The 25382-nt window shown below is 30.6% G+C and overlaps 1 protein-coding gene across 1 annotated transcript in view; it reads left to right on the forward strand.

Moving 5' to 3' along the window:
• The first annotated feature begins 8024 nt into the window (after positions 1-8024).
• Positions 8025-25382, forward strand: part of LOC134722476 (deoxynucleoside triphosphate triphosphohydrolase SAMHD1-like) — a 29790-nt gene continuing 12432 nt past the window's right edge. The window contains exons 1-7 of the mRNA XM_063586096.1: positions 8025-8079; positions 9431-9591; positions 10978-11159; positions 11651-11780; positions 13635-13755; positions 15589-15762; positions 19361-19452. Coding sequence (XP_063442166.1) covers positions 8047-8079; positions 9431-9591; positions 10978-11159; positions 11651-11780; positions 13635-13755; positions 15589-15762; positions 19361-19452 — 893 coding nt within the window. The 5' untranslated portion in view covers positions 8025-8046. The remainder of the gene's footprint in view (positions 8080-9430; positions 9592-10977; positions 11160-11650; positions 11781-13634; positions 13756-15588; positions 15763-19360; positions 19453-25382) is intronic.

A 25382-nucleotide genomic window follows, 5' to 3' on the forward strand; every position in this document is an offset into this window, starting at 1 on the left:
ATGTAACTAATAATAAATATATATAGTTGTGAAGTATAACGTATAGAATAATAACTAATAACTAATAAATTATTTGTAAAGTGAGGTACATCACATCCCAATCTAAAGTTGTCTTCTCTTTGCCCGTTTAGGTTACCCTGAAGTTACACTTATTTTAAGACTTTATGTCATAACACAATATACACAAAGCATCATGAAAAAAGATATGACCTCCATGTTTTCTAAAGAGACATAACGTGGGACAATTACCTGTATAAAAACATACTTTTCCGATGAAAAATAATTCTGAAGTAGTCAAAAACTAAAGGTAGGGCTAGAACAGGATTTCAGTATAAGTTTAAATTCTAGCAAGTTCAAAGAATATAAATGTTGAAAATATGCCACAAATTCCTGTGTTTTGACTTGCTAATAAATAGTAGTGCATAACAACTTTCCATTCTAGGTTATAGTAAATTAATAAAAATGTAATGCTCTGGAAAATATCTAAACAATACTTTGTAAATTTATCGACTTATTCTAACCAGTTGAATACCTTTATGAAAAATAGCGTTTAAAATAGTTTATATGCAGATACCTCTACAGACTTTGAGAACGGTCAATAGGAACTCAGTCATTGAGACATATTGCCTACAAAAACGTTGAGGCATACTGCATTTTATCTTATTTGGAAATTGTTTCACATTAGTCAACAAAATGAAATCTTTTCGTTACCTTTTTTAGGATTTTGTCTCTATCAAAGCTTCATTTTGATTTGTCTATTTTTCACGTTCTGCTTTTATGGAATGCGGTCATATCCCCTCCTTGTATTCATCTCCAACTGCCTTCCAATATCAGTTTAGAGTTCTGGTTTTATATTCGGTACCATAATTTTGTATGCATATCATCTTCAAACTCAATACAAAGGTTTGTTGTTGTATTTGCTTGTTGATATATATATATATATCTATCTACAAGTCTAAATTGAAAACTACGTTCAAACCTATGATTTCGTTGAATAAAAACCGCAATTATAATACGTGTGCATGTAAAACAAATTTCGTTGTAGAAGGGTATAAATACAACACAAACAACATTTTCCAAGAGACCAAAAAAAGTGAAAAAGTATATTTAAGGTGGTACCTAACACTACAGGGAGATAACTCTGTAAAAATCAGCTAAAAGTTTTAATAACGTTGACTTGTTAAGGAAACATTAAGCTTCTTAATGATCATAATTAGTGTTTGTCAAATTGCTATATAACCAGTGTGATTTTTCTGATAAATTGGTTGGTTCAAATATTTTGAAAATTTTATATATTTGTCAAAGGGTCAAAGTAAATACTTTGTCAAAATTTTATGAAAATTAAACGAGCCAAATTAATTTTAGTGAAGGTGTTGGGTACCACCTTAAACAAAACGCATTTGACTAACAGGTCGAACAACTGATGTTCTTAAACCCTACCCACTGCCATTGGCGATTGCCAAATAAAATTGATCATAAGATGTAACAAAATGGATCTTAATATAAAATTAATACCAAACAGAAAACTGAATAAACTTGTTGCCAAGATGTTACGCCAAAACACAAGGTGTCAATATTTTAGTTGTACACCAGATCTAGATTTCGACAATATATGTCTCTTGAGTGATGTTAGGGATCGAAACGGTAATTGGAAGTCCATATAATTTACCCTCAATTTCAGATAAACTCTTTAATTTTAAGGGTCAATATAGGATGAACGAATCATATAAACTGGAGGGAAAATATGATTCAAGCCCAAACGAAAAAATATAAACTAGTCTAAATTGAAAACTACGTTCATAATGTATAGGTATATTTTGTGTATTACGTGACATGGAAAGAGACAGCCACTGGAAGGATCTGAAAACAATTCACTTGGTGAAAGAAGTCATGATGATAAAAAAGAACATGACTATCAAAACAGTTTCAGATAATAGTGCGTTTTTCATAGTGCAATATGTATGTCTATTTGATGTATAATCACAGTTTTTTTATCATATGATTGATAAAAATAATCAATATTTTCTTTATTCTAATAATGTATTTCCCTGTTTAGGTTAAAAAAGGAACTGATACTTTATCTGATTTTCTTTTAAGACGGTGTATATATTGTGTGCACATTAATGTACAGTTATTTAAATATGTTTCATACCACTTATTACATGATTATCGTCATAATTGAAGATACAGATTCTTAAACGTACTGGTGATTATATATTTTTTGAAATATTTTTTGTAATATTTGCTTTTCTGAAAGGTAGGTGTACATTATATGTTATTGTTGTATTCCAATGTCCCATCAAAGGGGAAGGTTGGCACTTGCAAACAGGTTTAAACCCGTCACTTTTTTGAATGGGCCTTTCCCAAGTAAGCAGCCTGTAATTCGGTGGTTTCTGTTTGCTGCTGTTTTTATATAAAATTTTCTTTTATTGTTTTGTACAAAACACCATGTCGCCAGTTTTTCTCATGTAAAAAAAAGTAAAATATCAAAAGTACCGAACTCCGAGGAATTCCTTTAACAACTTTAAGGACACTATCAAAGCTCAAAGACATCAAACAAACGAAAAACGTCATTCTCCTGACTAGGCACACACTATTCCGTATGTAGAAAAATTGTGGCTAAACCGGATTTTAAAGTAAAAAATATTTCGATTTGGTGACTTAGGGAGCTTTTAAGACTTCCTACGCAGTACAAGTGTATTTTTGGAATTTTGGATCCTCAATGCTCTTCAACTTTGTACTTGTTTGGCTGTATAAATATTAGAAAAGTACTGTAAGTAAGCAAAGATAACAGTAGTATATCACTGTTCAATAGTAAAAAACAGATTAAGCAAAACCAAATCCGAGTCAAAATACAAAACCTGGGGAAACATATTAATTATAAGATAAAAACAACATTGAATCTGTTTAAATGGCCCACAAAACTACTCGCGTATATGGCAATGTTAAACACATCGCTTAAATGACAACAGTACGCGACCAAATTACAGTACAAAAAAAAGATAAAATCACAAAAATACTATACTTCGAGGAAAATTCAAAACGGAAAGTCCCTCATCAAACTTTTACAAATAAACGCAAGAATATTATGAAAGAGAAAATATCAATAACTATTTTAATAGTACATAAAATGGACCTGAATTTAAGATATTATACAGATAACCCCGCCGCATTACAGTTTCTTTCATACATTTTGGAGTTTTGTATGACGTCTATTATCACTGAACTAGTATTTCTTTTCGTTTTGGGGTCAGCTTAATCACGCCTCCGGGTGCAAATTATCACGCTGCTTTGAAGAATTATTAGTGGCATTTAGCTGTTATTTGCTCTTTAGTCAGGTTTTTGTCTTTTATTGTTTTTAAAAGATTTTTTTTTTTAAATGAAAAAAAAAACACGTGAAATTGTCATACGAAAATTTAAGAGTATAGAAACAAAGATTAAAAATTAGCAACCTCTATAATTGCAAACTTTCATATTGTCATATCTTTCTCAACGTCTAATTTGAAGAAAAATGTTCAATAGACCTACCAGTAGTAATCCTTTCAAATATTTTCATCTCAAAATATGCATTGATATTATACAGTTTTTTCACCTATAAATACCATCGTAAAAGATTTAAATAACCCCATATTTTAAAGGGACACTAGCTGACAAATTCATGGTCACCGATTTGACTCAAATTCTCATATCTGATTTATAACAATGTAAAACATTTATCCACACTATCAAAAGTCTAAAATAAACAGTTTACAGAGCATGGGGTAGATAAAATGAAGGTTCGTTTCGTGTGTATTTTAGTCCAGACGCCATCTAATTAACTATCTATTTGACCTCAGATGACACTATAAGCGATGTAAACATAAATAAAGATATGAAAAGATTAAACCAACACGTGCAATTGGATTTTTATAGATCTGTTTGATTTTATTTTATAGATTGAAAATGGATGTTTCTCATTGCTTTTAACCGTATAAGAATGATTTTATTTGATCAAATGATTTACCGTAGTTTCACTTTCATTGTTGATATTCTTTTTCTTTAAATAACCAGTACACGTACAATGCATGCTATGTCAATCTCTAGCTAGGGGTTAAATTGTCACTTTTATTATTGATTGAACAAAAAAAATCAAACTTTAATTTTTTTATATATCTCGTAGCTTGTGCTTCTTTAATGGAAAGCAAAATCAAAAATAGAATACTAGTAGATAAATAAAACAAAATACGTTTCGCATCAGATGTTTTAATATTCATCCCTACCATATCCTAATCACTAACTGATATACGGAATTTTCTTTATGGGGAGACTGGAGAGGAAATTATCTTTTTTGCGTCGTATCGTAAAGAATTGTCGAAGAAAAAGTAAAATTAAATAATGATCCCCATGGTCAAAAATCTTTTCTTCATATTACAGGGGTTATTTTGGGCTTTAGTATGACTAGATACATCAGTCAATAATTGAGCAATGAACATGGTAAAAAGAAGTTAAAGTTTCAGAATCTACGAAATGTTAGATAGCATTAACCATTTCATTTGAAAATGCCTGTACCAAGTCAAGAATATAAGAGTTGTTAAAAACACACCAATCGAATGGATCACAACGGCCATATTCCTCACCTGGTACATTCATTGCCTTATGTAAAAAATGGTTGATATAACCTGGTTTTATAGTAAGCCAAATATGTTTTTGCAAGTTGTGATGTAATGTTTTGTTTATTTTTGTTGTTTTGTCTTATATTTTTTTTTTATATATTTGTTTGCTTGATTGTGTATTTCAAAGCTGTTTTTGTCCTATTATATTTAAAGTTTTTTTTTTACTGTCAATTTCGATTTCAAAAAATGATTGTGATATTTTATCAGTCAAACGTGCTTTATTGATGCATTAATTAATACCTTTAAGGATTATGTACCCTTGTGTTGCTTCAATGCTAAACATATGGAAATTTTATAGAAAATCCACAGCCTTTATCCTTGTTCTATCATATCTGGCAATTTGATGACCGATAGATATAGGATTATTGAATGCAGTGCTAGCATTGATTTCCTTAAAACAAGTTAATTAATGTAGTTATTGGTTAGAACAAATAAAAATATGGACCAAATCAAGTACACCTTTTAGGGTGCGCTCGACTTTAGTGACTCAGCACGAGGTATTTTGGAATTTACAGGTTGTTTAGAACTTTTTGCAAAAAATAAACATCATAGAAAAGCAAGTGAGTAATCTATGTTTCAAATTTTATAACAATAAATCTCTGTATTAAAGGCTGTGGATTTTCTATAAAAATCTTGATTTATTTGCCACAAAGTACTCTTTTTCTATTAAATGCAATGCAACAGTAAATAATAATGCTTTGCATCAAGTTTCCCCCTAGTATAGGTTCAAAATGGCCTGTCTCTATTATTCATTATATCTGTAGTTTTGATACAATTGATGTTTGAAAAATTCGTACCAAAATGGCTACAGAAGGGTACATAAACCTTAAGTTACACTAATCTTGATACATTAGCATTTATCAATCAAAACTATATCAATAACAATAATATCAAACTCCGTGGAACTTCTAAACGGAAAGTCCCTAAACAAATGGCAAAATCAAAAACTCAAACACATTAAACGAAATAGATCGATAAACATTTTAAACATTGATACTAGTAGTGCAGGATTTCATATATTCAGCCTTTATCTGTAACTTTACGAGAATTATTTATTATAACTACATTAGATAATGTGTGTTGACTTCTTATGATATTTGCAATTAAATCCTATATGTTTTATATATTTACTTTTGTTTTGTTATTTATTGATTTCTTATTATTTATGGTTTCCTTTTGACTTTCATTTCGATTTCCAGAAAAAAATCATAATATCTTATTTATACCCGTGAAATAAGTAATAGTATGCATGTTTTATATTTTAAATACGTAAGATAGACTTATCTGTGTCAATCTATCATAATTCAATTTCATGAAAATTGTAATGAAAATCATTGACATATAAGTTTCCTTTGAAATAATATAATTAGAAACCACAACTTCTATATATATTTAATATTATTCAAATACTGTAAATATATTCTTAACCTGCACCCATACTTGGCGAAGGTAGAGTATTTATATTTTTCTTCTCGATACATATCAAGTTATTTTAATTAAGGATACAGTTTTCTCTTATAAACATTTCCCCAAATAATGATGTAATCAATTTGACCAAAATATAAGATATCTTTCCAATATTCTATTGATGCTTTATATAAATTCCTGCTGGTTTTACCAACATTTTATTTTGGTCATGATGGTGTATCTAATACCAATATAAACAGGAATAATGTAGACTGAGCTCTACCGAGAAGTCCATAAGAAATGAATGTTCAATAAGAGGCAACTAGAAAAACGACACAAAGTTTTTTTTTCTAGTGTTGTGTTAAATTATGTCTAAATTTGAAAGTTGGTTTTTGTTGTTGTTGTTTTTTTTTTGGGGGGGGGGCGGGGGGGGGGGGGGGCGTGAATTGCTTTTGATTAATCTTTCTTTACTTGTTTCTGTGTTTGGTGTGTTTTATCATTTGATTTTGCCATTTGATTAGGGGCTTTCGGTTTTGAATTTCCTTGGAGTTCAGTATTTTTGTGATATTACCTTTTTAATTTGTTTTTGCATTGATGATTTCATTTTACGATTTACAGAAAATTATTGTATTTTTGTTTATTATTTAAATGTGCTATAAACATAATTACAGTGAATTAAAGTATCTCAAATATTTAGAAACTTGAAGTAATGGAATAGATTTAAGTTTTCGAAGTAAATTTTCCCTCAAAATTATTTTCCATAAAATTATAATAAAAGTCATCCACACATGTTTTTACTATTTGTTACCTTTAAAACATTCTATAAGGAAACCGGATATTAAATGTAAGCTATCTCAGTTCAATCAATTAAACAAAGTTTAAATTCATATATATTTCCCTGATTAAACTAGATAAATAATGTTATGGTTTACTTAAATATATTCCCACAAGGGTGATGAAATGCCTCTTTTCCGTTTATACATATAGTTATGTCACAAATCAAATCATTTATTGTTCGATCAAAATGATGTATGGGATTTGTCTGATAGTGACCTTTATCTGAATACACTAACATGCATAAATCAGATAGATGGATTTAAATATTTAACATCGAATGTGCACGATCTTTATAAACATTGTCTATCATAATCATTTTTGATAATCTTTGTTAACCTTTTATACTTTAGGATATTTTAATCAAATGTTTCACGATATAAACGGTATATATGGGGTCAGTAAATTCCATATGGAGATTCGAGCTTCGATCTCAAACCATATGTAATTTACTGACCCAATATATACCGTATCAGGTCACTAGCACTCTATGTAACTAATATTATCTTATCAAATATTTCCATACAGTCAATATATTGATCTTTTATATATAAAAAAATAAATATTAAGGCAGTGATATACTATACAGATAAGAGCAAGGCCATCTCGTTATAACAACGTAATAGTTGTAGCTGCTACTTGATAAGTTCTCAGGTAAGACATATATTTAGCCGTTAGAGCTATGGTATTATTATGAGTTTTATTTGACCTTTTGTTTTTCGACATTACGAGTTTGCTTTTACATAATCATGCGGAATAGAACAATAATTATCAATGACATTTAGAACATTTGAGTAATTCCTTCGTATGCTTCTGTATCCGCACTATATGCATATTCATCATACAAAACTTCATATTAAAATATAAGATACAATGTGCTTATAACGAAATTTATAGTTCACTAATTTACTAAATATGTAAATATTAATACAAACCCATTTGTTTAAAGGTAATTGTAAATAAACTTGTTTATTAGGTGGCGGTTTTATGATGACACTTTTGCATTCGAAACACTAACAGTAAATAAGTATTTATTGCCGTTTTGTTATTCATAAAAAACTTTATATTTTTATCGATTGAGATTTGTTTGTTCATATAAATGTCCTATTTAAAAGATATATTTCCAGATATTGGAACAAACCCCGAAAGAAAGATGAACAAATCAGCGAGAAGAAATATGTCGAAGGTAAATTGTTATAATTGTTTTACGTCTGTTTGTCTTCTTCACACATTGTTGTCATTAAAATGATTTTTTTTTGCATCTGCCATACGAGTGAGAGGTTAAGCTAGCTATACAATCAAATTTTATCGTTTTCTACACACGGAATAGCCTGTACCCTATCAGGTATATGACAGTTCTTTTTCATACGTTTGATGTATTTGAGCATTTGATTTTATCAATAGATTTCCTTTTAAATTCGGTTTTTTTTTGTTATCTTCTGATTTGGAGTCTTTAAAAGGTTGAATGAAGGTATCTTCTGAAATGTGCATTAAGGGTTGACCTTGATCTCCTGGGCATATTTTGTCTTGCTGTGATAATTGTGATAATTGGAGTTTTTTTTAAGAATTAAAGGATGTATTAGTGCACTGTACGGTCTTATCGAAACACAAACCTTACATCTCATACTTCTTGTTGGTTGCGACGCTCTATGACAATAATATATGTTGCACTTTGTAAATACAGCTGTTTCTCAAACCACGCCTTTTTTGGGGAGATTTATAATATTCATAGATGATTAATATTGTTTACATACTGGTTTCCAGTTCTGATCTGTAGGTTGCATCTCATAGAGACATAACTTTGGAATGCTACCGGTAAATATACATGTGAATATTGTTTATATTGAAATCTGTGGTAACCCTACAGTCGACGTATGAGTAGTTAAGAGATTAAGATTTAGTTTAAACTCGTAAAAGTTCGGGGCATATTAAAGTTGAAAATATGCCGCATAGCCCTAAACAGTGCATATGAACTTTCCATTTTGATTATGATTTTTTGTAAAACTTCATAGTAAAAGTGGTACAGTTTAAGCCGTAAAGGTATTTCCTATGAGGAATGCATTGTCAGTATTTACAGAAATGCCACCTATTGCCGTGAAACTAATGTTGGATTGGTTTGCATATTGCCTGATGCAAAGCTTAATTTGTATCGTCGTCTTACATACTCTACGTATTTTGTCGCCTCTTTTCAATGTCTTATTCGATAATTATCAATCATACACAAGATAAATTATAAATGTCTCCAGCCTGATATGCAAGTTTTTAAAATGTTTTGTTACGTTACGCTATACAATTATCGACCGCTTAGTACACAACTATGGAGTTTAAGTATCTATTAAAAGTGAGGCTACAGATACATTAAGGTGTACGTGTAATATAACAATCGGTATTTCAGAATGGTCGATTGAGAAAGAGTGAAATTCTGTTCTTTTCTTTTCTTGAACTTTATATGTGTATCATGGCGATAAATACTTTTTTCAGCATGTATTTTTACTTGAATCAGGTTTGCAACTAATTCGTAATTTTGTATTCAACAGATACTAAACGACCCAATACATGGCACAATCGAGCTAGACCCATTACTTATAAAAATAATTGATACACCCCAGTTCCAACGACTGAGAAATATAAAACAACTTGGTGGGTGTTATTTCGTTTATCCATCCGCATCACATAACCGTTTTGAACACAGTATTGGGTAGGTAGCTTAATGCTTAGAAGTTTGAAAAGTAAAAAAGTAGAGATACCAATCAAAAACCTGAACTGGTCGTTTAAAACTTTCATTAAATAACCAGGCAATATTCCGATAGCCCATAATTGTTTCTATTACAATACATGTTGAATGTTTCTTTTTTTTCATTCTTATTGCAACCGTTTAGATTATATGCGTTGCAAAACATTTTACTAGTTATATCTAATTTTCCCATGAAAATGTCGATATCAGGTATGCACGTTATTTTCCTTTTTTTTATTTCAATTAGTATTACTAATAATACATCATAGAAATAAGAAGATGTGGTATGAGTGCAAATAAGACAATTCTCAATCAAAGTCACAGTGTGTTAAAAATAATTCATTATAGGCCAAAGTACGACCTTTATCATGGAATCTTGGCTCACACCGAACAGCAAGCTATAAAATGACTAATGTTAAAAGATCAAACAGGGAAAGCAACGGTCTAATTTATATAAAAAAAAGAGAGGAGACACGACAAATTCGTATGAACCGCATCAACAAACGACAACCACAGAACGACAAGTGCAAACAAATCGAACTTCAAATTTCAACAGATCTAATACACAAGAAAGTAAGATTTGAGAGTACTACCAGTAAAAAGCCAAAAACAATAAATATAAAAAACAAGCATCAGAGACGTAAATCAATAAAACATTGTCAAAGGAATTTAGCGTCTTATGTTCAATTTGGGTAATGTATATTGAATGCACAATTAGGCATAATACATCATTAGATGATATCCGGTGAAACTTATGATTTAAATTAAATGGTGATAGAATTCCACGATCACTCAAATAATATTCATTTGAGTTATGCAGTGTCTCATATTGCCTCGTAATAACACCCAAGGTGCACTTTATTGTATATGTATCTACAGTTTAATTTAAAAACAGCAATAAACGTTCATTTGTCCCTTTAAATGCATATTATAAGTGTTTGTTTCAAGTAAAAAATCATCTATTTTGTGATTAAATGACATACAACTTTTAAATTCCTTGTTTAGGTTTTCTTCCTTCTGGCATGCACATGATATCACATGCACATAAGGATGCATTTATTTTGTTTCTAATAATTTAATTTCCTTTTATTATCTCAGAGTTATTTTTTTGCAAGTTATAAGGGTTTTTACATTTTTGATAGAATAAACACATAAACTTATTGCTTTATCTTATCACTGTAATATTTGCATTAGGAAATATTTCAGTCTAAAATATAACGGTTTTAGGTACATAAAATTTGAAATAAGAACAAAAAACAATCTGTAGTAAAATGCATTGCTTAATTTTAGGTAGAACTCAATAAATTTGTAAGCAAAACACAAACTAGTTATTTCAACATATATATTCAGAACATGTTTCTTAGCCGGTAAATTGGCATGTCAGTTGCAGAAACAGCTTCACCTAGACATAGAGAAGTTAGGGGAAGATGACGACGATGAAAAGAAAATGTATGTAGATAAACTGAAAGAAGCGATAATGACGGACGATGATAAACTTTGCATAGAGATAGCAGGCTTATGCCATGACATAGGTATGCAAAACAGTAAGACAAATACCAACTTGAATCACAATATAAGTCGACCAATCAGCAGTATCATGCTTTCAAGGTATAAATCAAATGCAGTCTAGATATTTGGGTTTATACCGTGTGTTAACGTTTTTTATAAGAGACATACCCGGGAATACAAACAGCTAGACTCTAATGACTGCTATTAAATCAAAATGCATCCAGTATTTGAATAACAAAATTTGTGATCAAAACACCTTATAAAAGTACGATCGTGTTTTAACTTTTATGACCATTAAACTTAGTGATTCGGTTGCATCTGTTTCAAGCTTGAATCATTCGTTATTTGATTGAAATTTATTTGAAATAAAACACCTTCAAGGCAAAAATATGTTTAACAGCAGAGGTGTCAATGAAAGCTGTTCATATATTAATATTAAATTTGAAGGTGAAATGTTTATTTCTCTTAAAAGCTCAGTGTATTTTAATAACTTTTTTTTAAAACTTTTTTTAAGGACACGGACCTTATTCTCACTTGTTCGATCGATTGTTTTTGAAAGCAATGATGGAGAAGGACCAAAAAACGAAGAAGTGGACGGTTTGTTTTTACAATTTTAATGGATATTTCATAACATCAAATCCTAAGTAATAAACTATATTTTGCAATATTGAATGTTTCTTCACACTGTTGTAAGATAATTGATCTATTGATATGTTGCAAAGGAATATATCATTTATTCTTGTATCCTCGTCATTGACAAAAATACATACAAATAGGCTATTGAAATACACAGCCGCAAAATTGTTCAGAATAAACTCATCATAGATTCATTTTTGTATATACGCCATACTGCCATTTACTCTACCCTTTGCCATCTAGCCAATGTGGAATACATGAACACTCAGCATTAAGCACAGTAAAACTTAGTAAAAAAGAAGTTCGAGTAAGATGTCAGAGTGGTTATAGATGTCTTTTTATTGGTACGAAAACTACAATTGAAAGTCACTCTTGGCAAATTTGAATGTTCAGTAATTGTTCCATTGACTTTGTCAAATTCGTAAAGGTTTTGTGATTTTTTTACTCGCTATAGTGCTATTGTTTATAGCGTTTATCATTATTAATACGAATATCTGAATGTTTGTTTTAATCGAAAATCGTTGCAGTGTTCAACAAATAAAGGCAACAGTAGTATAGCGCTGTTAAAAACTCGTAAATCAAACGAACAAAAAGCAAAATCGTGGTAACAAACTACAACGCAGGTAAACGCATTGAATAAAAGAGGAGAATAACGACACACCATTAAAATGTATCACACACAGAAACGGACAAAGCATTACACAAAATCCGATGAGATTCAAACAAAACATATATTACGAAACAATCGCATTTTCACTAACACTAATTTGATATCGATCTTAGCATGAACATGTTTCAAGAATGATGATAGACTTTATGATGACAGAAAATGAAGACCTTGCAGAAGCATTTGAAAAACAATTTCCTTTTGACTGGGAAGACAAAAAGGAATTCATCAAAGACCTCATCGACGGAAATAAGGTTATTTCAATCTATATGTGACATTTTGTAAAAGTACTTTTTTTTTTTAAACCTAGATAGAGTTCATCATCATCAAACTACTATGACCTGACAAATACTTTTATTCCATAAACATCTTTATGTTTTCTATTTGTGCTTATGTTCCAGACCATATAAGTACATGTGTTTAGATCATATGGGTTAAATTTAAACAAATTGACATTAATCACAATATTTATTTTGAGATTTACTTATTGATATTATTACAATTACACGGATAAAATAAACAAGTAAACTATTGAAATTAAATATCTGTTTAATTGTAAATCTTGATCCTAATTTTGGAACTCTCAACCAAAAGTTTGTCAATGTTACACTTGCTACCACAAGGAACGTACTAACATTTTTTACATTTACAATTTTGCAGTTCGTGTATGTTCCTTAGCATTTGCATTTTTTTGTAAAGTAGCTAAATATTCTAAAACAATTGTCCTCCCACATTATATTTACTTCTGATATTTTCAATTTTAGTAAACATTATGCAATTATTTTACTAAGTGATCGACATGCTACATACAAGAGAGTAACAGATTCAATTAGCGTGATGTTTTTAAATTACTATTAAAATATAAAGATTTATTTCAATTAAACTTTTTTATATCAATTTGAGAGTTAAGTTACAAGTATATTAATCTGTTATATGCATTTAATTAACTTTGCCAACTGCTTGATATAATTTATTAGTCAGACCGTAGGCGTACGGTCCGACCGTATGAGTATTTTGAAAAAGTACGCATACGGTCCAGACCGTACGCGTACGGTCCAAATACTCATACGGTCTGGAACATTTATACAATATTTTTGTCAATGTACCAATTTCGAATCATTGGACTCTTCTATCTAAGACTGAGAATATCTGTGATTCTTTCTCTGGAATAATAATTGTTTCTTTAATTTAATAGAATAACACACACGATATTCGTGTACAAAATAATCAGAAAAAATGGTTTCTTTATCCTTCATGTAGACAATTTCGTTTTCCAGAATGAAAAGGTGGATGAAGCAAGATATTACATGTATGAGGTAGGGTTGTATGTATGTTTCACTTGTGGGTATATATTTTGAATTATTTTTCTTTCCTTAACCTAAAATGACGTAAAAAATTATTTAACATCTGTCGATAAATTGGAATTTCCATTTAAAAGTATAGATAAAATAAGAGGATTTGGTTATAATGTCAAAATGAGACAACTAAGACAACCAACTCTCTACCAGAAATCAAATTTCATTAAATTTAAAAGTATAGGTCACCGTACTGTCTTAAAATAATGAGCAGAAGCATTAACCTCCTCTTGGTCGTGTTTCATCATTTCAAACTTAGATTAATATGCGAATCTTCATACAAAAGACAGGGAAGTAATGATCATAACAGTCCCATTTGATCTAAACGACGAATTGTGTTAATCATGATCATCCAACTTTTAGTAATTTGAGAATAAAACTACAAAAAAACTTTAGATCTTGCATAGAAAACAAAAGAAGCATATGTTACGCGTATATTTTTTTTTCGAAAAAGATAAAAACAAAACCAAACGTTTTGCACATGTGTATACCATGTTTGAACTGCTCTCATGCGTACACCAGATTTGAATTGATCTTTTATGTACGAAAACGGCATTATATATCGAAATATTTAATACTGGACAACAAACACCGCACATTGAGAATCAAAATGACTGGATTCATTAGGATATCTAGTAAATATCTATCTGTTTTATCATTGCAAAACAATGAATATTACGAGTGTGATTAAAAACAAAACATGAATTATAAAAGGAATTGTATGTTTTTGTATATTTTCCTATCAAAATTAGACTTACTTACAACACTTGCTTTTGTCGATTGATTAATTGATTGGTATTTACTTTACGCAGCATGAGCACAAAAAGGCTATATCGCGTCGAGTGGTAATTCAACGTTGCTTTAGTTTGTAGAACTGAAAAGCTCTTTAATGTTGTTAGTAGAACTGAAAAGCTCTTTACTTATGTTAGTACAACTGAACAGTACTATACACCTTTTTTTATTATCAGTGAGGTGACATGAATTATCATTGATCTGGTCATAGCTATAAACCGTTTACAAAACTTTGAATTTTTTAATCCTTAGGCTTTTCTGCCTCAGAAATAATTTACCTAAGCTGTATTTTGCAACACTTTAAGGGATTATGGTCCACAATGCACTTCATCTTCGTACTTGGATTGGCCCTTTGCATAGGTGTTTTTTTATTCGAGCGACACTGATAATTATTTTGTAGACAATATGTGTATCTGGCGCCAATACAAAATTTCAATCCTTGTATATATGATGCGTTTATTTCCAATTACTGAGTCGATGCCACTGCTGGTTGAGTTGTTATTTCCAGAGGGTATCACTATCCCAGTAGTCGGCACTTCTTTGTTGACATGAGTTATCATTGATATGAAATATATAAAATACTTATTCCTCAGGAATTATTTACATTACCTGTATTTGGCCACACTTTTAGAAATTTTGGTCCGTATTGCCCTTCAACGTGGTACTTTTTTTTTGCCCATTTAACATAATTTGTTAATTCCAGCGTCACTGATGAGTCTTTTGTAGACGACACGAAAATCTGGAGCAAATACATAGTTTAAACTTGGTAGATATGATGAGTTTATTTGTATCATGTCAGTGACAGTGAAAACTATACTGATGATCACATCAGAAACAATAATTTCACCATCATTGGTTACCATCCAATGATAAAAAAAAAGAAGTGAATAGATAACTCACAAATTTGATCGGTTACTTATGATAGATATTTCATTTCAGATTTTATAATGTTAGTGGACAATATATTACAAATAGTATCATTGTGTTTGGTGTTTTTTGTAGATTGTAGCAAACAAGCGAAATGAGATAGATGTTGATAAAATGGATTACTTCGCAAGAGATTGTCATGGACTCGGAATGAAAAGTAACTTTGACCATCTTCGTTACATCAGTCAATGTAGAGTGATGTTCTCCAGTGACAAACCTGATGAAACGACTATTGCTGTTCGAGACAAGGTAGATCTACACTTTTATTGACGTTACAAAACAAAATGAAGGATGTAATTAACTATGTTTCTATTAATTATCTATTGTTACATGTTATCCATCTTTCTAATTAAGAATGATTGTTTGCCACCAAAAGTATATGAAACGAATAAAAGATAAAAAATGATTTAATTTGAATACATAATCTGGCTAAATAAATCGATATTGCGATATTTCCTTTGGCCATTGATAATTTCGTTGATGATTTTCAAAGTTCAAAACAATGTCCATTAAATGCAAGGCAAAGCGAGTGTGCAATTTCTTAAATAATATAAAAACAGGCACACTTTTCACTTGAAAAGTTATATTTGTCAACTTTTATTCATCATTTTAAAGCGCAAACAATGTTTCAAACCGTCTTATGTTAAGGTTTGACGCCAAACAAGGCATATGTCGGCATGCCGGGTGCTAAAACTTGAATTTGTTTTTTTCTTAATCTTAATTGAAGAAGGTTTACTGTTAAACCACATCTTTGGTTAGATAGAGGTTTTGCGCTTTCAAACGAATTTAAACCCGGCAAATTCTATATGTGCCTGTCCGATGTCATAAGCCTGTTACACAGGGGTTGTCGGTTGTTGCTGTGAACCATATTTGATTTTCGTTTGATGTTTTGCCTAGTTTTTTGTATGTTGTGTCGTTACACCTATGACCTAAGTAAGGGAGAATTGACCCTGCAATATTCTAGAAGCATTTGTCTCAAGTCAGAATTCTGTAATTCAGTTGTTGTTTTTCGTTCATTATTCTGTAAATGAATAAGTAGTCAGTTTTCTGGTTATAATTCTTTATTCATTTGCCATTTAGAGGCTACATGTATGTCATAGGTGACATGTGGTATAAGTTTAACTCATTGTTGAAGGACGTATGGTTAGCTATAGTTTTTTAATTTCTGTGTGATTTGGTCTTTGACGGAGAGTTGTCCCATATGCAATTTTACCATATCTACTTTTTAAAAAAGCGCGTAAAAATTGGATACTGCAATTTTCAATTTTCTAATTCAAATTTAAATACTACCAATGGCTTATAATTCTATTGAAATTAAACAACCTGATTTGATATTAAGCGATTCAATTTTCACAATTAAATGTCCGTTATTTCTCACAACTCAAGCTAAAACAGAAAAAAAAAATGATTGATAATTCGGTGTGTGTAACTTTTGTTCCGAGATTTAATTAAAGTCTCATTGTCACAATATCACAGAAAACTCAATAAATGGAATTGACATTTTATTATTGAACTTAATCGTCAATGATTATCGTGATAAAGGATACGAAAGAGAACTTTCCATAAAGTATACCTTTTACACCACTGATAAAACAAACACATTTGTGTTAAAACCACCACATAATAGTACCTCACATCCGGTTGCATTCGAAAAAGAGTCGTAAAAATTTCCCTTGAATTGGAAAGCTGTAGGAAATTATTTCTACATTTCATTGTAGTAAAAAACTGTCATAAATATTTATCTATTTAAAGGATTTATTTGGTGTTTTTGAAGACTACATTAGATAATTGAAGTTTTATGGTATTTAAAGCATGTACTCAGGAAAACTAGGGTTGACGATTTGATTGGTTAACTTCACGTCATTGTAATTGTCTTATATCCAATGAACAGTTAATTACAAAAATATTGAACTGTTAGGTAATTTCAAAACGAAAGTCCCTAATTAAATGGCATCATAGAATGTTCAAACACATCAAACGCAAGATGCCATATTCCTGACTGGGTACAGACATGTTACTATGTAAAAAATGATGGAGTAATCCTGGTTTTATATATGAAAAAGAAGATGTGGTATGATTGCCAATGAGATAACAGACCACAAGAGACCGAAATCACACAGACATTAACAATTATAGGACACAGTACGGCCTTTAACATTGAGAGTATAGCTTACATTACCTCTCATTTGTATGACAGTGCCATTAAATTCCATAATTTTGACAACGATGTTTAATGTTATGTTGTACTGGACAAGTTAACACATACTTTAACCAAGTATTTCTTTATATTTGATAAAAGATAAACTCTGCACATTTTTTTTAAAGTGTAAATTTAACATGTCTAATAGGGAAAAGAATATGGTTGTATTACACTTAGTTTGTGAAACCACACATTTACCTTTGACCTTGTATGTACTCTAATTTGTCTTGAAAACATATTTGTTAAGATTGTTTTCAATGTTTATTTTAAAACAATATATTTGGTCTCTAGATATTTAATTGTCTCAGGTTTTCTAAATCAAATAATAACAAAACTTTTAAAACGGTTGTATGTTATTTTGTGTATGTATTAATTACCTCCTGGATTCTTTTATGATAAGTTCAAATTCAATTATAATACTGTTTTCAACGGGAAACCCCCTTTTATAAGTAGAATCACACAATAACGTTACATGCACAAACATAGACTGTTAAAGTTCGAAGTTAATCATGTAAATAACTGTCAGTACGTACATAAATATTGGATCATAAAGAATGCTAGCACGATTTCATACGTCTCGACACTGATTTAACAATATAATGTATGTAAAAGCAAATAACTAAACAAATGTATTTCGAAAGCCACATGTTGGCGGAATTTAGTGACGCTAAATCGGTAATTCTCAATTTTCCCGGGAACGACGTAACGTTAACACAAAGGTAAATCCGCGGTACTAGACCTTCACAACAATATATTATGAGAAAATTGCCTTGAAACCGGAATCTTACGTGAATATTAGTAGAGAGAGCAAGCCATACTCAGTGTTTAAAGGAGCCTTTTATTATTTTTTTTCTCTTTATTTCTTAAATTCTTTTTTTTTATATAATAGAAAAAAAAATTATCAGTAATGATTCAAAAATATTCATTCATGAGCAAAATGAAATTAATTTAGGAAAAACAAATTATTCCCTAAAATGGAAGTTTTTTTGGGTCCCACTCATAAGCGCAACGAAAATTCAAATTTTATATAATAATACGTGTATATTGAAATTTAATTGTAGTAAAAAATTATGAGTTCTATGTTGCCACTTTCAACTACAAATATCTTGTCACTCAAATATCTACACTAGTGGGAGCTAGCAACTGATATACCTCAGTAAACTTATGATTAAGGATAAAACAAAAACTAAAAATTCTGCTCTATATCTTGATCTTTTCCTTGATCTTGGTATATATGGACTTCAAACTATAATCTGTTAAAAACATGCTAATTTTAATTTAACATGCCTGAATTAAAAAAACCCGAAACAGCCCGAATGCTGAAACGTTACAATATTGTGTTACAATTTCCTTGAACAGTCTCTTTATCGTCACCCTCAGAACGAACAAAATTCCCCGTTACAATGTAGTATTCACTTTGTAACATAACACTAATAATAATGAAAGTAAAGCGCAATAAAATAAAAACCAATAAGTTTAGAGAAAATATTAATAAAAGTAAAGGTAACACTCATAGATTATTTGTTATATGTTATCCTATTTTTCTGATTCACAAAAAAAATGTTATTTCAGCTCCAGTTAAATTCGTATCAAAACATAATACCAATTTAATCTCTATAATGTTTTGTTGATATATTCTCACTTCAGGAAGAGTATAATCTGTATGAACTGTTTCATACCAGAATTGGACTTTACAGAAGAGCTTACTTTCATAAAGCTACTAAGGCAGTAGAGTTAATGTAAGTAAAGAGACACTTGTTGACTTGCACATGTTAAACATAATATGAAATTAAATGTATGACTGCTTTCTAATAATGAGTTCAGTAGGTAGTACACATCATTACAAAACTAAGTAATAAATTACATATATATTTTTTGGTGTATAACCAAAAAAAATACCTATTTTCATAATTTATACCTTTCAACAACTCTCGACACCGACTAATGAAACCTACTATTTACAGGTAAAATGAAGGGGTCGTCTCGAATACAAAAACGTCTGATTATCATTACGTACATGTATATAAATTCGATTTGGCGGTTTTATATAGCTACAGAAGATATATTAAAAAGTAAATAAATTTATTTCTGTATGATATAATATTGATATTACATGTATTTACACATTTCACGTAGAATTGATTTAAAAATTACTGCCATCATTCCACATCATGCATGATCAGCTTTCTCTTCATTTTAATGATTATGTCACATGTCAATACGATAAATGTGTATCTTTAAAATTCTGAAAATTTATGAGAATTTATGAAGCATAATTACTGGAATATCGTAGAGCAATTCCCCAATTTTCGAAAATGATCTCAAGGTTTCTTACAAGAAGCGGGTATCACACAGCAATGCCTTATTGAATTTAATGGGATCCGTGTTTAACAAGTCTCGTTGATTTTATATGTTACACTGTCATTGCTATATTTTATTTTGTTGTCAACGGGTCAGAAATTGTTTCTCTTTTCCTTGACAAAGCTTTGCCGGTTTTATAATCTCGTCTATACTAGTAAAACCCCGTCGCATGTTTTGTGCGCCTGAACTGAGTCCTGAAAATGGTGGTAGTTTGTACGGCCTTCACACAGTAGAAATTTTAATCCATGATGTGATATCTTGACATTATGCTTCGTCTTCATGATTCATTCCCTGTTAGTCGACCATAGATCGCTGTTTTTGTTTTGTTTTGTTTTCTTCTTTTTTTCCGTACAATAATCCTCTTCTCTATCTTAATTTGTTTTTAAATGTAATTGACGTGGGTAAAAAGTTGTCTCATTGCCAAACAAATAAATTTCAAGCAGTAATTCCAATAGTGATCAATGATATTATTTACAATTTATATTTTTGAGACGACCCCTCACATCTTACCTGTCGTAGTCGTGCTCAACTGTGGGTGTAAACAATTGTTGAAAAGTTCTACTGGAAAACATTGACAGTTTAACATTATAATACACTACAATATACGTCTACTGTTTCTGAAATTAAAAACAGATACTTGTTGTTTTATTTTCTTGACTGTTAAAATTCTGACTTCTAGAATTTAAAGCAAAAACAGTCAAGGCAAACAAATAACACAGGCAAAATAACGTTTAATAATAGCTATGATAGTTAGACTTTTTTATATTGTTATCTCTGATAAACGAAACGTTTAACAGCTAAAATGCAAAAGGAATCAAGTATGTGGTCATCTGTGACATAGATTTTAAAAAGGCCACACAATAAATGGCATTCGTTAAAAGCTGATAGAGGTGGCTTCACTTTTACAAAACAAACAACTGTTGAGTAATCAGTTATCCTATATCATAGAAAAACGACTTGAAAAATCTTAAATTTCGTGGGAACTGGGCGAAAAACAACTTTTTCTTCAAAAAAGTTAGTTACTGAAGAAATATTCAAACACATAACCCCGTGTGTAATCACCAATCGGTTTTTTTATTAAAAAAAAAAATAATTAAGGCATTCAATAGTTAGTTTTTAAATTGACAATTTCCATTTCAATTTTTCTTCAGTTCTATTAATTATTTTTCGGTTATCATCAATATTTATAAAAAGTAAATTCACAAAAATACTGAACTGGCATATTACTGACTTGGTACAAGTATTTACTCATTTAAAAAATTGTGGAATAAACCAGGTTTTATAACACTATTGGAATATAAAATGGATGCGTAGAATGTAATTGTTAAACAACTACCCGGAATTTTTTTTTAGAAAAAAGGCAAGGCAAACAGTTGACTTGATTGTGAAACCACATATTGATGATGTTTGTGTGGTCAACCAAAAAAATTATAGAACTGAAAACCAAATAGTTTACGATGCAATTGTATTGAGTATTATAGATGGGCGAAATATACCATATTCTTCTTCTTAAAAGGTCAAAAGGAACACAATTTTGTAAAATTATTACTTTGCTTTAAATATATTTTACAAAAAAAACAGGTAAATATTCATATCTTTGTATGAAACCCCATGTTTTACCATCGCTGCGACATAGGATTACTTTATTATTATTAATATTTTTGTTTTCCATTGAATCTACAAAGATTATTTGGATTACATTCGTTATGCAATAAGAAAAGTCCGCACCTGATGCTTTTAGCTGGTCCATAAACAATAATTGATTATAGCTGGACCAGTCTATGGAAGAAGCGAATCGATAAAACCTTTTCTTATATCACATAGCGATGTTGTCTAATTTCAATTGTAAATATGCAGACATTCCACGCGGAAAATGTTGCTTTCGGTAACAAAAAAGTTAGAAAATACTAACTTTAAAAGTTATTTATTAAATAAATAAACAACAATTGAGTCTAAAAATACATTCAGAAGTTATTCAAAAGCAAACGTTCATGTCCGTGTGAAATTTGAAGTGCTGTGTTTTTCTTATATACATAAATATACAAATGTTATTATTTCTAATATCAATGCGATACTTTTAAAATATCATAGCGGTGTTTTTCTTATATCAATATTGGTACTCATTAGTATTGATATTTGACTGCTATACCCATATTTTGACAACTTTACCTATTATGTCTGTTTTGGTAACGCATCGTTGTAAATATGACAGAATTTGATGATACTGTCATACACGTGAGAGGTTTAGTGCTATAAAACCAGGTTCTATCTACAATTTTCTAAAATTTGAAAATGCCAGTACCGATGTGGTTTAATAAACAATGTCGTAATCAAATAGCTAAGTATCAAACTTATTGTTCACATGTATAACATTTAGCAAATTTTATAATGAACGCACCAAAATAATATATATCTAATATGCTCGCAACACACGCATAGAATAGAATTGAGAATAGAAATGGGGAATGTGTCAAAGAGACAACAACCCGACCGTAGAAAAAAAACAACAGCAGAAGGTCACCAACAGGTCTTCAATGTAGCGAGAAATTCCCGCACCCACAGGCGTCCTTAAGCTGGCCCCTAAAGAAATATATACTAGTTCAGTTACAATGAACGCCATACTTATTTCCAAATGTACACAAGAAACTAAAATTAAAATAATACAAGACTTACAAAGGCCAGAGGCTCCTGACTTAAGACAGTCGCTAATAATGCGGCGGGGTTAAACAGGTTTTTGAGATCTTAACCCTTCCCCTTTACCTCTAGCCAATGTAGAAAAGTAAAAGCATAACAATACGCACATTAAACTTCAGTTCAAGAGAAGTCCGAGTCTGATGTCAGAAGAAGTAACCAAAGAAAATAAACAAAATGACAATAATACATAAATAACAACTGACTACTAGCAGTTAACTGACATGCCAGCTCCAGACTTAAAGTAAACTGACTGAAAGATTATGATTTCATCATATGAGCATCAGGCACAATCCTTCCCGTTAGGGGTTTAGTATCATATCATCATAAAATATATGAGAAGAATTTAACCCGTGTCATGCCAACAACTGGTTTTTGAATAAATGTGTTTAGTTCCGACGCAAAGACCCTATAAGTGAATCAATATTAACGCCCAAATATGCAATCTTTAATGACCTGACAACAGTATCGTAACTATATCTCTTCTTAATAAGTCTATTCAAAGGTTTTGTTAGTTTCTGAGGTGAATACTGACACCTTTGTGCTTTATAAAGAATATTTCCATAAAAAAGTGGATGTGAAATACCTGAACATATAAGAAGTCTGCATGTTGAGCTATATTTACAACTTATGATAAAATTTAGTAAATGTTTTGACTAGTTTGTGATATCGAAAACCCTGGTGTAATAATTTTTCAGTAATACATAAATTTCGCTCGTTAAAATCTAAAACATTGCTACATACACGAGCGAATCGTACAAGTTGAGATATATAAACACCGTAAGATGGTGACAAGGGAACGTCACCATCTAAAAATGGATAATTAACGGTAGGAAATGAAAAATAATCTCTTGTATCATAAATTTAAGTATTCAGACTTTCTTCATTGATAACAATTAAACTAACTTGTGACAAAGATGAATCAGACTGTCCTCGTTCAGATTGATTCGACAAAATCTGACCTCAACTTTTGAATCTCTTTTTTTTATACAAATTAGACCGTTTGTTTTCCTGTTTAAATGGGTTAACACTAGTAGTTTTTTTGTTCCTATATAGCGTGGTGCTCGCTGTGAACCAAGGCTCCGTGTTTAAGGCCCTACTTTGATCTTTAATGGTTTACTTGAAACAAAGTATTACTTTGATGGAAAGTTGTCTCATTCGAACTCATGCATCTCCTTCTTATATCTATAAATCTTTAAATTTTCCCCTTATAAATAACTGCTTTCCAGTCCTCCAAAAACGTCATTTGGGTGCTGAATCTTTTGTAAAGTGCAATATGAACTAGCACAATTCTAAAGCTTTAACGGTTACGACAGTTATGATGGTAGAAGAACGATTACGTCAATAAAATTACCAAATAAACAGCACTGAACGATCTAAATTGATAAATATAGAAAAGATATGGAATGTTATTTTGCACTAAGAAATGTTCGCGTATTTATACGATCGGTTTCTAGTAAAAAATGAAAGTCAAATACCTGTGGCAATAATACATCGGAATGCCCTCAATGTCATCGCGATGTAAAGGAGTGTCCATGCGGCGAGCTGATTATGGTCATAGAGATATCGATTCACCAACGGCAAAAGTCTTTGATAGCCAAAAAAGAACTGTTTTCCTTGTCAATGTTTTTTTTCTATGTTAATAATAAACACATATCTGAAGTTGTACAATTTATAGTCTGGGGCTACTCATTTGGTATCTTGAAAGTTCGGGACATCAGTGTTTGTACAGTTTAATTTGTTTGGAATATTTATTTTACCATTTGAATATTCATTGTTATTTGGAACTGTATTGGATTTGATTGTTTGAATGATTTTTTTTCTTTTAAGTAATGATATTTTTTTTATACTTATTTCGATATTACCCAAATGAATAGGCTATAGCAGTGTGACCTCAAAGGTGGATCCAGCCGTTTTCAAAAGGGGTTCCTAACCCAGGATAAAGAAGGGTATAACCATATGTCTCCATTCAAATGCACTGATCGGCCAAAAAAGGGAGTTTCCAGCCCCCCTCCACTTTTGGATCCACCACTTGAGCTATATTAGAATCTAATAGGTCGGTAGACTATTTACAACTGCATTTAAATTCCGCCATTGCATCATCACTTCGAATAGAATTAGTCGGTTAAACCATGTGATTGAAAACAGTAGACTGAACAAGTTGTTAAAGCTTTCAACTATCAATAGGGTCAAGCAACATTTTTGAAATCTAAGTTCATGTAAGCGTTAATTTTGTTACAGATACGAAATTTTAGTGATATTGATCCTCAAACATTAAGCCGGTCATGAACTATGTTTGTGAATTATGTTTGCGGTTTTCTTGACATGCATTGTGACGTGTCATCGTATGCATTACTATTAGAAAACTATAGCAGTTATATTAGAAAAGTATCGCATTCATTATTTTTTGATATTAAAAAATCATCGCTTTGATATAAAACAAATATCGCATTGATATTATACAATTATCGCATTGATACTATACAATATAGCAGTATCTTTGAATTATAGGTGGTTTTGGCCTAGCAAACAATTGTATTCATCTCAATTGCTTTCCACTGTGATTGCTCCGTGATATTTATTGAATGAGTACATCTACAAATGATAAATCATGCAT

This window comes from Mytilus trossulus, chromosome 6 (assembly GCF_036588685.1).
Source record: "Mytilus trossulus isolate FHL-02 chromosome 6, PNRI_Mtr1.1.1.hap1, whole genome shotgun sequence".
Taxonomy (NCBI): domain Eukaryota; kingdom Metazoa; phylum Mollusca; class Bivalvia; order Mytilida; family Mytilidae; genus Mytilus; species Mytilus trossulus.